Raw genomic sequence first — 16529 nt, 5'->3', positions numbered from 1 at the left:
TCATCCTACATGATTTCCGTTGGCTCGGTCGACTTATCGACCAAGACTGTTACGGGGAGCATAAGAGACGCTCGGTCGAGGAATTTTCGCGGAGGAGTCGCTCTTTAGAACGCCTCCTCGCCGTACGTCCAAACGTTACTCCTGAATGCGTCAATATTACAGAAACTATTGATTTTCCACTATATTTAAACCGCGCAAGGGGCCGTCGGTCAATAACTGCGGCTGCTTCTGATGGTCTATGTGTACCTATAGTCATTGGTTAATGTGCACATGCACCGTCTTCACGCAGCCCTTGGATTCTTCTCTGCGCCACATTCGGTGGCCATCGAACGGTGGAGTGTAATCTCCGTGTTCAAAGTCTCTTTATTTTCGGTTAGATACGAGTTAGCACTTTGAGTGGCGAAGGGTTTGGTAAAACAGTCGTTTTAAGGAGTTAAGCTTCTCTTTGGGGGATCGCTACTGCTGAGAAGCTTTTGTCTGGCAAGCTCTGGACGCTCCGGGGAACTTAAAGGTGGGTTCACGCGCGTCAGTTCCGTGACGGTTCAGGCGTCATCAGTGATAAAAAAATATTGTTTCCCTGTCTTGGAATGGAACAGTTGTCTGTGCCAATTACTAATTGTGACACTGGCGTTACTGAACCATCATGGAACTGATATGTATGAAGCTGTCTTAAGGAGTCTCTCCCTCGGAGTCCCAAAATGTATGGATATTTTGCGGTGTTTATGGAATCTAAATTATTGGGTGGATCGTTCTCAATTTTCACACACATGTTCATCAGATTTTGGTAAATAGATACAAATTGTTCCGTGCTCGAATAAATAATAGCTTTCCGAAAACATCATATTAAATATGTTTATAAGAAAAACTTGTTCCACTTGGGGAAATAATTGCAGGTCACCACTGTGAACTGGACCAAAAATTGAAACAAACTGTTGCGAAGTATGAGTCTGGTTATGGCTTGAACTGGAATAAATATAAAGTGTTGAAAATTTCGCGAAATAACGGCATTTTGAAGTGAAAATCGTAAAAAATGTCTTTTATTAATAACAAAAACTATCATAGATATTGCTGTAGTTCTGGTTCACGCAATAGAGGGATATATTTTCTACAATCTTTGAAAATTTCAAATCAATAACTTTATTAGTTTTTGAGATGTCGCTTTCGCAAAATTGAAAAATGTAGTTTCGAGAAAAATGGCTTTAAAGGTGTTATAATGATCCTTGTACTTAGAAAATTTATGTGTATTATATTGTCCAAAAGCCAATGGACGCGTGTGTATAATTTCACAACAATTTACTGAATAATTTATTTCCCATAAATTTCTAAAAAAATACCAATGCTTTTCGGGCTTCGGAAGAAAAAAGCCTCCTTAAATTCCTATATTTCTTATTAGACCTTCGTGCGAGTAGTACCCAGGGATGAGCGGAGTTTTTCTGATGAAACTGCATCGATTATTGTACGTTTCGCATAATTAACCCTACGTGGTCACACCTTCTTATAATCACAAATTGATTCACTGCACCCCAACGTTATTTTTATGTTACCACTTTCGTATTTTTTAATCTTTTAAGTGATAATTGTACATTCGTAATACTCATACAATCATGCTGTAATAGTATTTTTCTAGAAATGTAAATTTTGATATGTTGAAATGTGTATTTGAAAAAATAGTTGTGGATGAAAGCGATTTTTTTTTATTGTTAAAATTCATAAAATTTGTTAACTTTACTATTAAGCTCTAAAGATTTACAAAAATATTGGCAAATACATATCCCGGGATATGATACACCCCGTGTGACCACGAAGGGTTAAGAATAGCCTCGAGATTAGACTCTGTCAAAAAGGAGGAGATTATAGATTTAACCCGTATTTTTTTTAGTCCCCGCATATCTCCTCAGCATATTGTATATATAAAACTAAAAAGTTAAAAATAAAAAAATTTAAAAAAAATTAAAACCGACTTCAAAATAATAAAAATGCAGTAAAAAGTAAAAAATAATTTGTTCCCTTATTTAACCTACGACTCTCATATTTTTTAAGTCGACGCCAGATTTACACGGTGCAAATGATGAGGCGTCGACTTAAAAAATATGAGAGTCGTAGATTAAATAAGGAAACAAATTATTTTCTACTTTTTAGTGAATTTTTATTATTTTGAAGTGGGTTTTAATTTTTTTTTAAATTTTTTTCATCAGCAAAATTCTGCCATCCCATTGACAATTCTTTCGTCAAGTTCTAATAGAACATGTAGAAATAAAAATTTTCGCGTTATTTTCAAAGTAAACATTCGAAGAATTTCGAACAATTCATTCGATGTTTTCCACAGAATATCGGTGCAAAAACACGCCGAAGTCGTGCATAAAGTTGAGATCCCACGGCGTGAAAACGCGCCGGCGCCACTCAGAATGTTAATACCTTTCTCGCATCGTGCAAACTGCAAATAATCGTTGAGGATGAATAATTTGGAAACGTGATTTATAATTTACACGTAATTTGCAAAAGTACATTCTAATGGTTATCTGTATTTGTTTATTTCTAAGGTTTGTGTTGTTTTATAGGCACTGTGCCTGAGGCCTACCAAGTGTTTTCCATTTAGAACAAGGAATACATATATTGTTTTTTAAATAGGTAGTAGGATTTGTAAGAAAACAGTAGGAATATTATTGCTATGTATTAAAAATATGTGCCTGGGATATATTATAGTCCTTATGGTGGTGTATTAATATAAATTATTCTCTCGATTAATTGCCAAGTAAGTTTCTAATACGGAGATTTCACTCTACTATGATCTCTGCGAATCGTTATTTGCGTCTGTTTCATCGAATCGAGTTAGATTTTTTTTTTCATTGGATAGAATTCATTCGGCTCAACTGAAGCTGTGCTGTCTTAGTTTCTTTTATTATTATAATATATCTCATCGTACCTTTGCCTTGCTGTCGAAGAATAGTGATTCAGGTATCATGTTCCTTATTGAAGAATTTAAGTACTCTTGAAAATCCCTGGTCTGTGCTTGACAGACATTACTTGCATTTGCTACTGCCAAGCAAGGCTATATTACGCCCTATAATATTATAAAATAACAACAAAATAGTAATTACTAATTGCACTATTATTTATCTTATAATATTGCAGTATTACTCCCATTGCAAAAGTAGCAAAGAAATCAGTGATATTACCAAAACTGAATATTGTCTCTGAAAATATGAATTGAGGAGTTGAAATGATAAACGATCTAAGTGCCAAAAAATAAAAATAAAAAATAGTGTTTTTAGTAAGAAACGTTGTGAATTCCGTGCGGAATACGGTGGCAAAAGTTATAAGTGCTAGAATAATTTGTTTCAACTGTTAGGGCTATCGCAAGACAGAGCTAAAATCGTAAGTGCCAATTTCGCTGTGGTGAGAAACGACGAGTGTGCCAGCAATCTCCACGGCCGTTATCTTTTTGCTTCCCTGTAAATCTGTAAAGGTGGCATACGCTGAAAGTCCATAGCGATAAACGATCAAGTTCTGATAAACGGTTGATAAACGATACAAGTGGAAAATGAACAGACATGCGTTTTTTGTTTCTACTGAAAATTTTTACTGGCACTTACATCGTTTACCATTTCAACCCCTCGATTGTTTCATGTACAATAACCATTTCTCTCTGAATTTTTTAAGTATGTACTATTCCTTGGCTTCTGAACCCTGCGATCTTCTTCTTTTCATATTTTCTTATTGGAAGTGAAGTTTTAATTACATAGAACAATCCCAATGAATCTCTACAGCAATCCAAGTCCCACTGATTTGAATAGCTCAAAGGCATGGAAGGAAACGGTTCGATGAGCAGGAGGACGTTTAAAGATTCGCACAGATTTCGCTCGATTTCATGGCATTAAAAGGGCACGTGCTAGTTAACCAGAAAAGTCAAAGGTCATTTTCTGCATGCAAAAAAAGATAGCATCAAAGCAGGTTCAAGTATAATCACTAGGTAATTACTTGATTAGGTCCATGCTTTCTAACGAAATGGGCATTAAACTCGATAACACACAGCTACCTACCACATTTGTAAACGTTAAGCAACATTATATTATTAAGTTATTCGATGTGGATATTTTTTCACACTAAATTTTCCCTTTGAAAATTTCTATCCCAATGTGTTCACCACAAATAGAGTTTCTTAATGTAATTATTTTCCTGTGCACTATTTAAGAATATGATACATGCTAAGTGTCGACAAACAGCACTCACCCAAACGTAAGTTCACATCTTAAGGTGCGAACCAACGGCGCGTGGCGCGGCGAGCGTCGCGCCGTGCCTATTTGCTCGCCGAGCCACGCGTCGTGGGGATAATGAGCTCGGGGTCACGCGGCTCGGCTTGGGCTTCTCGTCCGTTGTCAAAGAAAAGGTATTCTGGCTCGGCGAGCCCAGCCGCGCCGCGGGAACGCCTTGACGAGCCTACGGACTCGCCGAGCCATGCGCCGTGGGATCGCACCTTTACAAAGTGATTGCTCACTGCCAGTTGTTTATTTTTGAACCGTTGAAACATAGCTTGCGAAGAGTTGCTGCAATTTATCGCTTCAATTGAAACTTATACTTGTGGCTTAAGCCTTCTGTAAAATTGCGATCTTAATAAATGAATCAGTACTATTAAGTAGTTACTATATATATACGCTTTGCTTTTAGAAAATGACGCGCGCTGCAAAGTGTTAACCAGTACGGGTCTGCTCGAAACTGACAAAGTAAAGTACTTCTTCGCGCAATTGGTGCTTCGTGAGAATTTATTTTATTTACAATAAAGGATAACATTGGCAATAAACGTTAAATACAAATTCTCAAGAAAAAAAAAAACGAAAACGGGAGACAGGAGATTCTTAAACGTGGCATCCACTTGAGGAATCAATTCAGGAAAATGAATAATAAAAAGTTATAACTTATTATACTTTGTTGTCGAATTATAACCTAGGTTTTGCTCGAGTAACTTATATTTAATTACTTCCATGTGAAGTACTCAAAACGATCATCGTATGTCTGAGTGTAGATTTGAAAATTTTCAGATGTTTAAATTCGTTGGCAATTTTGTTGAGTACTTTAACGAAATATTTCAACGTTCTCAATGGATACTCCACAAACAATTAAGGGGCGAGTCCGGTCTATAGCCCACAAAAATAGGTGATCTTTAGGAATTAATTAAAGGGAAACAACTGCATATAATTTAATGGGACTTTTTTCATTGAATTAAGGATGTCTCAAACTATAGAAATAAATTTTTTATTTTGTAATTAATCATTGCAGACGGCACTGGGGAGTCGTTAAAGTTGAGGCGTCAAAAAATTCATCCAAATCGGTGGAATCTGTAGCACCTAAACCATTGAACTGAAGTCAAAAACATTGCCAGATTATAAAAGGGCATGAAACTCGCTCATGGATTGACCAAAAAAAATGACAAAAAATTTCATTTTTTGAGAAAATAACGACACTCGAAGTTTGAAATCAGTTTTTCTCTATATTTTTCGTCCTTTCGACGCCTTTAAAAATAACAATTTTCCTTTTTTTTTTAATTTTACTGGTCCGTCCATGAGCCAGAAGTATATTCGTTGAAATAAAAAAGTTTCAGTCAAATCGGATAATAACTTTTGGAGCTACAGGTTCCACCGATGTTGAGAACACTGTTTAGAGAAAAACGCGTTTAAAGTTTTACTCAAATGCCTATAACTTCAGGAATTTTGCGAATTTCAAAAAATCATTTTAAACACTTATTCGTAAAAGGTTGAACATTCGAAAACTGAAATAAAAAAAATCGATTTTTAGACCAGAACCTCCCCTTAATCTCAGATGGTCTTAGAAATAAAAATGTAGAGAATTCAAATGTATACCCACAAACTCCGTGTTATATATGTACATATCATTTCAAATGGGGAGAAGATAAAGTTTAGTTTATTATCTAAGAAATCAACAAGCATTTTTCTATTAATTTTACACGAAGAATAATAAGTACAATAAGACTGTCCATGAATACATAGAGCTTTATTCGTAAACAATTCAGTGGAATTGTTACAGTAATTTAAGAATTAAAACCCAAGAATGGCTATGAGTATGCATATGCCTTTTAAGTCACGACGCCTCTCGCGGCGGCCAGGGGAACTAAACAGAAATCGGCACACAAAATCGCTGGGGTAAAAGGTACAGAGTCGGAACACCTGTCTATTACACCGTGCGTCAAACTATATTTATAGCACAATTGCGAGAATAAGTGCAAGTTGTGGGTAATCCGATACAATTTACAGTAAACCATAGTGTGGCTTACCTTTCCATCGGTTGCCCAATACGCGCATTGGTTTCCTCGACTTTCAATAAAACTATGTTGTCTTTGCAACAAGCAATGCCAGCAGCCATCGGCTTCGTCTTCTTTTTCAATCTACGAGCCTATCATTTCTCTACATATATCTAATACAATCAACGACACCACTGAAAGATTCGCACGACACAGCTTTTTGCGAGCAGCCTCACTATTCTGCACAAGCTTGTTCTGACGCAAGCCTGGAAATCTATAATCTTCGTGTGACCATGACCAATTTCATGACTTATCTGATTCTGGCAATCCAGAAAAATAATTGAAAACCATAATCGTTGCATGAACAACTGAAAATGCAACACCCCTTCCACATCCCCCGCTCCTTCTTCATATATCGCTTTCAAACATGCACCACGTCCCAACACACTCGGAAGCCAAGCAGTTTAACAGTACCTACATCATACAGAATTCTTTAAACAGAATCACATTCACGGAGATACTGACTCTTAGGGCAGAAGAACATAATCCTCGATCTTCAAAAACGATATAAAATAAAGGTTCAGGGGGAAAAATCGGGAATGTCAATTTTTCGAGATTTTGCGATTTATAAGGTTCAAATGTCCCCGTAAGAGAACGCTAAAGATTTTGCATACTGGCTGAAACAGGGAATGTCCACTCTGCACTGGAGCAAAATACGGAATGTCCCCACCCATTTAGGAAGAAAATTATATAAGAAAATTAGATTCGTTGAACCTTGTTTCTTTACTGATGGACCGGAGTATTAAAACTTAATTTTCCCGATAACGTGATTTTGCGACATTCCCCATTTTTCCATCTTACAATTCCAATACAACTCACAAAACGAGAGAATTTGATCTCACAAATTCGATCGGACTTCCACGACATGAACACACACCGACTTTACTTCCGAGTGTATCGTCGACGATTCAGAAATAGAGAAGTCGTAAGTTAGGCACGGCTATAAATAGTAGCATGTTGTGATTGTTGGGTCAAGTGTTTGAAAAGAAGACTACGGGATGAGAGACTGACAATGACGGGGGTGCACGAGGTGCCAATTACCGTTTTCATTCAAACTTTGCATATAATTAGCGCACAGCATATATTCAACGCACAGGATGCGCTACGCAAAAATTTGCAAGAAAATCGGGTTCAAAGTTTCGTCATATGTAGGCCCTCGCGTAGATTACAAAAACGACACTGTAATTACGTTGCAGTGGCCACTGAATTGTCATACACGTGATAATTCCAAACATATGTATACAGCTCTACTTAGTTTTCATTATAGGAAAAAGTTGCTCAAAATATAGAGTTTTACAACACATCTAAATTTCATTCAAATCGGTGATGAAACCCTAAAGCAAATAATTACCGTTTCCTTTTGTGTTACGTGCACTCTCTTTTATATTTTTTCTTTTTTAATTAACCTTTCTAAATTTGGTTTAGGTATTCTATTATAACATTGCATTGTTTGTGATTGCACTTCAAGTGTGAAAATGCGTAATATTTTTTTCCTTTTCCTTTTGAATAGATGTTAAGTAGCTGGCAATGTTCCCCAGTTTACGGTAACTTGATCGCCTTAATTATCTCCGTTACTACTGAACCAATTCAAATTATTTTCTTTTTAAATACCTGGGCTTAGAGATGCCAGCAGGCTGACTGTAGTACATTTTTTGTGGTTCATTTATTTCCGAAAATTTTCAGGGTCACCTTTATTCTTTTCGATGGAACCCTGTAGTTTTCTCCCACCTATCTTTTGGCGGACAAAGAGACAAATTCGGGAAGTAGAGAACAAATATTTAGAGTCGTACTTCGCGTTCAATGGACTTCTGGATACGTGATCTACTAAGTGAATGCCCATTAGTTACTTCAAATAGATTAGCATCCTCATTCATTGCTGAGTGCACAGCAACGATTCATTGTCGCATGTTCCCTGTTGTTGTTGGAACATCTTTGTAAATATTTTCTTTCCACGTGCCCCATAAAAAGAATGCAGGGGAGTGGGAAGTTTGCGATGCCACCGCGAGCGATCGAACGGCGAGGAAATGTGTGGTTAAGCACTTTACGTGTCGGACAACCGTCATGCTGCTACACCACGTGGCATGTTGCAGGTGGAAAGGATCGAAACAATGACGATGTAAAATATTACCATTGGATTTCGATATACCAGTATTGTTTGCAATTTCTCAGGACCTGACGTGGGGATTCCTCTAAGAAACCCTTTTTGCACCATTTCTTCAGTTCTAATGACAAAAAAATGTACGTTGCGGTACTTGCCGAAATTGCCTTTCTGTCCGCTAAACAATAGACGGAAACATATGATAGGGTTCTATTTAAAAACCTAAGGTTGACCGTGAAAATTTTGAAACAAAATGACCCACGAAAAATATACTGGAGTCAGCCTGCAGGTCCCTTCAAACCAAGGTATTTAAAACGAATATAATTTGAATTGGTCCAGTAGTAACGGAAATAATTAAGGTGATCAAGTTACGTTGTCCACCCTGTACCTGCGAGATTTGGAAGAGATGCAATTTTGAATGTGATTTCCATAGCAAATTTGCAGTAGTGTGCCATTTGTATTTAATCTGTTATTGTATGTTGTATGCAAAATTTTAGCCAATTTCATGATTCGAATCTTGTGCACTCCCTTTGCGTAAGGGATATAATATGTACATGTACGCGGCGCTGAATGCTTAAAGAAGGCCCCCCTAGGGTGTACACTTAAGACTTGCTTCTATCTGGTATTCCGCCTAATTTACGACTTCAATGTCTCTATCGTGGCAGAGATATAGTGACTAATTTGGGACTGATTCGAGTGGTGTATATGCGTGAGGGTGCGAACCCCCAAACGTGTTCTTCGCCATTTATTTCAAGGCTGTGCTTATTTGGCTCCCATTCAGAGTTCGGCATTACTCGAATTGCTATTAAGTCGAATGTCTCATCTAAATATCATCATAGATTTTTTCTGGAGAATAACGTATTCGAATAGCTGTTCCAAAATTATTCCAAGAACGATGCGAATAGCTGTTGATAGTCTTCTACTGACTAAAAACTGTTTTAAATAATGTAAATAATAAATAGTTATCTGAATAAAAGTATTCATTATACAACGGATTTTTTGTAGGTCCGTTATTCGTTATCCGAATCCAATTTTGCCCAACTCTGGTCTCATTCCTCCACACCCCGGAACCTTAACTGTGCGGTTTCTAGGTCTTTTTGGACCGAAACTAACACCGCCAAATACAGCACTATTAAATCGTAGCGGAGAAAAGCTCGCAAACAAAAAAAAAACTGAATTGATCTGACAACAATAACGTCGTCTAAAGTACCGATTGCAGTATAGTTATTCCGGGTCGAAACTGACCTAGGCACCGCCGCGCCACCTGTGCGCACGCCCGAACTAACCTCCAAAAAGCATACTCAATACAGTACTGTTTTCATAAGTGACACACTTCGTGATTCCATAAGTCAGGGCTCTCCAAAGTCGCTCCCGCGGGGGCTTGGGATTCTCCCACTCTCGTCCGCGTTGTCAGGGATACCGCGCGACGCTAACCGCGAAGACGCTAGCCGGGCTAGCCCGTCATGGCAGCCTTCGTAGCGTCGCGCGGTCTCCTTGACAACGGAAGGCACGCTGCGCCAGGGGAAGATTGGAAGGGGAAGCAGGCGCGTGAGGGGCCCCTACGCTGGAGAGCCCTGCCATAAGTGATAATCCGCCATCCCCACTACTTATTTTGTACTTACAAGAGAAGATCCCGAACCCGAAAATTCAAAAAATTCTGAAACTTTGTGAAAATGTAGGGGATTTCCTCCTGATTACAACGCAATTTTTTTTGCTGCCCAAATTCACTAGAAGGGGGTGAAATTAACCCCTGAAAATTCGGCTATTTTCCGATTTTGTGTTGTAACTCCCGAACTGTAAGAGATAGAAAAAAAGTTCCGAGACAAAAGTTACTTCTTTTAATTAGATCTAGCATTTGGTAAAAAAATATTTTACAGTTCGCGAGTTATAGCACAAATTCGGAAAATAACCGGATTTTCAGGGGTCAATTACACCCCTTTAGAGTGAATTTGGGTAGCAAACAAAAATTGCGTAATAATCGGGAGAAAATTCCCTACATATTCACGAAGTCTCAGAATTTTTAAAATCTCCGGGTTCGGGATGTTCCCTTGTTAGTTGCCTTGGCTGTCGCTGTCAGGTGCTTCCTCGGTCGTTCTCACTAGCAATCAGACCCCCTCACACGCCGTAGCTGAGAATAAAGGCAAGCCGAATAGAGGCTCGATTCGAAAGTTGAAAATGGCCAGTTCCGACCCGTTTCGCTTTTAGAGACAGTACTGTATGTCCTTGGGCACTTAAGACGCCACCCACTTTGCTCCTTGTTTTATCCCTTCACCGCATCACTATATCTCTGCAACGCACCATACGCATCTGTGTTGACGTGCGACATGAAAATGCGACTCGATCGTCTGTTTATAGTATGTTAAACAGAGCTGGCGTATTTTTGCTAACTCTTCATGAAGCGACGAATTGATTTCGCTTTGTAGCGATTGCACTGGCGTGGCGGGGGAAGGTACAGGTTTGCGGGAGCAATTGGGGCGATATGTGGGCATTCGAGACACGGTTCAGGGCGGCCCGAAGGGAGCGGGGTTTTGAAGGGACCAGAACTAAGTATGATGCTAATACGCTTGCCGAACAATGTACAAACTTGTATATGAGTCGAGCGACGTCGGGCAGACAGCCTTCAAACGACGAGAAATTCTTTGGTGCAAACATCTGCGCGTTATATATTTCTATGGCATTTTTTAGCGGCTCTGTTTACTCTGTATGGTCGAGTACTCGGTTTCGCAAAAAGTGCTCTAGATTGTTATAGCAGTCCGCATAGCGTCCATGTTCCTTTCTATCCCGCTACACTCAACTTCGTTCCAGACTCGTTTGGAGGTCTTTATGGGTTTCTATACATATGCACTTGGTCGCACAATTGTCGGTAAAGGGTCCCATCTTTTTTTTTTTTTAGCGTCGATCGTAGCTGAAACGACATCGTTGGTGCATTCGTAAAGATAACAAGTCGTACGAGTCCTCTTTTTATAATCCGCTCTCGAAACGATTCCGTGCTGCGACACGTCGTTGTCTTCAGTTCACAACGTGTGGGTAATACGTTTTTTCAGATACAAGCTTCTTTACGTACGCAAATTGTAAGCTTGCTTCGTATTGTACAGTATTTCGTACGTGTAAGATATAAGAAACAGACTACTCACGCTCTCCTACTGTTTTGTCAATGATAAGATATGTTGTACTGTATTTGGTGTATAATTTTATACGTATTTTTGAACGCTTCCGTGCAGCGAGAGCTTCTCGTATTTTCTCATTTTGTGGTAGTCGTTGTTGCTTGTAAAAGTGCAGGCTAAGTAAAGATTATTTTTTGGTCGTTCTGTAATTAAAGTTTGTTGGAAACGTTCAGACGAATTCTCGCGTGGTCGATGATGGCGGTTCCAAAAATCTCCGTGGCCATTATAAGGAGACAGTCACGATTTCACGTTGCACCATGTAGATTCTTGGCGACCTTCGAGAGCGTCGATTTTTTATACTGCTCGTTGTCCAATTGTCGAAGTAAAAGATACCACTTGAGTTGCATATACGTATGAATAAATTAGGAGATCTTATTTTTCTATTCGTTTCTGGATGTTACTCTTCACGTTTCTCTGCAAAACCCTCCACGTCGATCGTTTTCTGTAAAGTGGCGTTGAAACGCATTAGATCCCGCTTTGTATTCTGACGCTTAGTAATCAAAACGCACAGAGAACACGTCGTACAGGAGATACGTAGTAAAACGGATTGGAAAGAGAAAAGAGTGGAAAAAGTAAAACGGAAAAAAAAGAGGAAAATGGAGAAAAGGAAAAAGGAGAAAGAAAAAAGCCCAGAAGAAAAATGACTTTCGAAAGGGGAACAGTTAGAATGGAAGCGGTGTGTTATTTGTTTAAAACCGCAGCAGAGTAGGACGTTGAACGAGCGGTGAACTCCGTTTGACCGGTTGACCCGTCGCTTTTCCAGGTGATAGCTGTGATATCAATACTCTTTATTGTGCTTTCGACGATCGCACTAACTCTCAACACCATTCCTAGTATGCAAGTGAATGATGAGAAGGGGAACTTTCAAGACAATCCGCAGCTCGCCATGGTGGAGGCTGTGTGCATCACATGGTTCACCCTCGAGTACGTGCTTAGGTTCAGTGCCTCCCCAGACAAGTGGAAGTTCTTCAAGGGCGGTCTGAATGTGATCGATCTACTGGCTATATTGCCGTACTACGTATCTCTGTTCCTGGTCGAGACGAACAAGAACGCGACCGACCAGTTCCAGGACGTGCGCAGGGTAGTGCAGATCTTTCGTATAATGCGGATCCTGAGGATCCTGAAGCTGGCCCGCCACTCGACCGGGCTGCAGAGCCTCGGCTTCACCTTGCGCAACTCGTACAAGGAGCTGGGCCTGCTGATGCTCTTCCTGGCGATGGGCGTCCTCATATTCTCGAGCCTCGCCTACTTCGCCGAGAAGGAGGAGCCCGGGACCAAATTCATAAGCATTCCAGAGACCTTCTGGTGGGCAGGCATCACGATGACCACCGTCGGATACGGCGACATCTACCCTACGACCCCGCTCGGCAAGGTGATCGGCAGTGTGTGTTGTATATGTGGTGTCCTGGTAATCGCGTTGCCCATTCCCATTATCGTTAACAACTTCGCTGAGTTCTACAAGAATCAGATGAGACGCGAGAAGGCCCTCAAGAGGCGGGAGGCCCTCGAGAGGGCCAAACGGGAGGGGAGCATCGTGTCCTTTCATCACATCAATCTGAGGGACGCCTTTGCCAAGAGCATGGACCTCATCGACGTCATCGTCGACACCGGTAAGCGACGGACCACTAAGGAGGATGATTAAAAAAAAAGATAATAATAATATTCTATCGCGTTGTGTACGCTTTGCTACGCGACGGCCGATGGTTTTTCTCCGCGCTGCTTCTGGGGATATTCGGCTGGGATCCGGGTCCTCGCTATATTAACACGCAGTACATAGTGGTTTGTCTGGACCGTTTTTACAAGCTTCTTGAGGCTTTCAGATTTCATATTTACAACTTGGCAACAATTTCTCGCGTTGCTGCAGTCTTCGTTGTGCAACAGTTACGTGAACTTCACTTTTTTTTAACGTTCTTTTTTATATTAAGTAACCGTCGAGTACAGTGGAGAACGAGATTATAATTCCTATTCCAGTTAAAAGAGTGCAATTTCAGTTGAGAGTGATACAGATGGGAATCCACCACTGTTCATTCTCGTCTCTCCACCACTCTTTCGCCGACACTAATCTTCGGATTAATCCCTAAGAAGATGCCAGCAACTGTAGCTTTACCATAATCAAAGTGGAACAATTTATCAACCCTGACGCAAGAATGATAAATTTATCAGTTCTGGCGCAGGGCTGAGGTCATGGCCCGGCTACATACACAAACACCGTCTAATTGTTCGAATCGACTTTCTCATTAACACTCTGCGTGGCGTCGGCGTATTTTCACGCCGAGCGAGTTCCACCCCCGTGCACCGCTCGAGCGTGTTTCCACGTCGATATCTGTTGGAAAGCATCGAAAATATAGTTCGCTCTGAAAACGAATGAAGCTCGGAGTTCTCTTTGCAATTCGCTGCCTCCCATGAGTCATCCAGTAATGAAAATTTTCATTTCTATATTCTCTATTAGCCTTTCGTGAAAGTTGCCAATGCATTGGCGAGTTCCTAATGAAAATGTGCCTGAACTCGACCTCGTTCGGGCTGCTTTTAATCACACGGAAGTGATCGCAATAGTCCGAGTAACGTAGCATTTGCACTCATTCTCATCTGAAAAATCTGGCCCATCCATTAGTAGTGCCCTCGTGCGGATTTAATTCTTCGCGAACGATCAACCTATTATGTACGTACGTGCATTTAGTCAGTGCACGCAGCCTGCGCGGGGAAGCCGGACAGGCGTTCAGTGAGTACCGTGAGCAAATGATCCTGGAGGATTTCCGCGCGCGACAGTACGCTAAGCGTTTCAAGCTTTGCGCGCAAAGGGTTAATACCCAATATAAAAGTTTAAATTCTCATTACTGTCGCGCATGTATTCGGAGCGCGAGGATGAGCCTGACAAACCATTCCCAGGAAAATCTGTCGCTCGGGAAGAGCTCCTACCTCCGTACCTTGCGCCACTCAAAGTGTTAACGTGACTGCACCATCTCTATAAGCGCACACGAACTCTCACTGTCAGACGGGGGAGAAAAGAAAGCTACCATTTGCGCGCTGTCATTTAACAACATGTCTCACGGCTAATCATTATCGTATTCCATCCGATTCATTGTGATCCGTATGTTCCAATTGCACACCACTAATCCTGCGTCAAGGTTGATATATTGACGGCAGAATGGGAGGAAGAAAAATGCAGGATGGACACCGTGGCTGTTTTCAGGTCACGATATGTCCGGCGTGGATGGTAACAGCAAGGAGGACGAATCCGTGTACGAACGCAGCCCTGCCCAGAACAGGTCAGGCTGTTATCCTAGCTATGAGCGTTACGGTCCCTCGTGGCGTCGTTGCGCCGCCTCGTTTTCCTGCTGCTTCCTCGGTCCGCCTAACGAACAGCCTACCACGCCGGACAGACCGAGATCTAACGTTCTAACTAACCATTTGCCCCCTTATACGCGGAATGACAACCACCCGGCGCACTTGCCCCGTGATTAAGCGGCAACACCCGTTCTACGCGAAGCTTGATGGCAAGGGACTGAATTGCACGCACCCCCTAACTCACGATATGTCCGACGTGGATGGTAACGTGTCGTTTTGTCAGTAATTACGCGCTTCCGCTCACCGCCACGTACATACACAGCCGAGAAAGCAGTCTCACCACGCCGGACTGAGCCGAGGTCACGCTTCATCAAAGGTTAATCAATTACCGTAATTACACGTTGTAACACACTTCTCTGATAATTTTCCTGCTGCTCGTGATCCAGACCTGCGTCACGGTTGATAAACTTCTCGTCCTGCTAGGGAACGGACGGACATGTCCGATTGTCGTTCTTGGATTGCGATAGTCCGGCGTGGGTGGTAGCAGTCGGCCAGAAGGTTGTTGTGGAAACGTGTCAGTGATTATCGACGTTGGTATTTTGTTCGTTGTTTGATTGTTGATAATAGACTTCATATTGCTTACGAGGGACGTTCGGTAAGCGTCACTCGCCGATTTTTACGACACCTTGCACAATTGTTCGCTAGCCCAACTTAAGAACCTTGCCGCATTTGGTTGGTGCTACTTTTCGACTTTAAAGGGAGAAAGATATCGAAAGAGGGTTCAAATAAAATTTGCACTGTTTCTAAAGGACCTGTAAATCGGTGGGAGAAACTTCTGACAAATTAGTTGTTTTAAGAAAATTTCAATCTTACCCCTCCTCTTTTTTTATTTAGAAATTTTAATAGCTTCTTTAGGGGAAAGAAGACATCGTTGTATTTCGAAACCAATGATGTTAGACATTGGATAATTACTATAATTTGTATAGAAGGGATAGGAATGAAAGTTTCGTATCAGCAATGAAATACGGCAAAGTTCTAACCTAAGGGTTGAACTAGTAAAGAATTATGCAAAGTTTCATCCAAATCGACACGCGACAATTACCGAATGTCTCTTGTTAGTCTGGTTTTCTTTGAACAAAATACTCGTGTTTAAAATAGATCTTGACACATGTAGTAGCATTTGCTGCGAGATATAAATCCACGAAAGTATGAACTTTTGTGTTTGTATATACTCAAGAGTCTGAATGTAAAGTACACGTAGACACTGAATTTGTGTGTTCACTTGTACGCAGAATATTTTCAAAACAGCACGTTTCGAACGTAGAACGCAACCGTTGAGTTGACTTACTGGAACAAGTTGGGGTTATAGATAATTCAGATGCCTATATAGACTTTCGATATTTCTTTCACACTCATGAAACGCTTAAATTATGGAAATATACTCTGCGGATAAGCTAGTTTTGAATCGCAAGTAGGACGAACCTCCGAGTCGCTAATTAGTTACTTTATAATTTGCTCCGTGGTCCCGCTATTTTCGTTATGCGCCTAGCGACCAGCCTACCACGCCGGACCAGACTGCGATACACCATTATCAATTACAATTCGTACGTTTCTTTAATCGTCAAAAGAGCAATGTTGAGTCTCTAGAGTGATTTACGGCTGAAGAGCG

The 16529-nt window shown here is 40.8% G+C and overlaps 1 protein-coding gene across 6 annotated transcripts in view; it reads left to right on the top strand.

Annotated features, from left to right (window-relative positions):
• The window catches only part of Shab (Shaker cognate b), a 93742-nt gene that overhangs the window by 15469 nt on the left and 61744 nt on the right, over positions 1–16529 (top strand). For 4 of the 6 annotated variants that reach the window (XM_076807187.1, XM_076807191.1, XM_076807192.1 and 1 more), the window contains exon 3: positions 12339–13185. In XM_076807187.1, the coding sequence (XP_076663302.1) occupies positions 12339–13185 (847 nt within the window). Of the gene's footprint in view, positions 1–12338; positions 13186–14765; positions 14842–16529 lie in introns of all 6 variants that reach the window. The other 2 variants (XM_076807189.1, XM_076807193.1) reach the window with 2 other exon arrangements.

This window comes from Andrena cerasifolii, chromosome 2 (genome assembly GCF_050908995.1).
Source record: "Andrena cerasifolii isolate SP2316 chromosome 2, iyAndCera1_principal, whole genome shotgun sequence".
NCBI classification, from domain to species: Eukaryota; Metazoa; Arthropoda; class Insecta; order Hymenoptera; family Andrenidae; genus Andrena; species Andrena cerasifolii.
The sequence above is the reverse complement of the archived record's forward strand: the minus strand, read 5'-3'. Positions and strand labels throughout refer to the sequence as shown.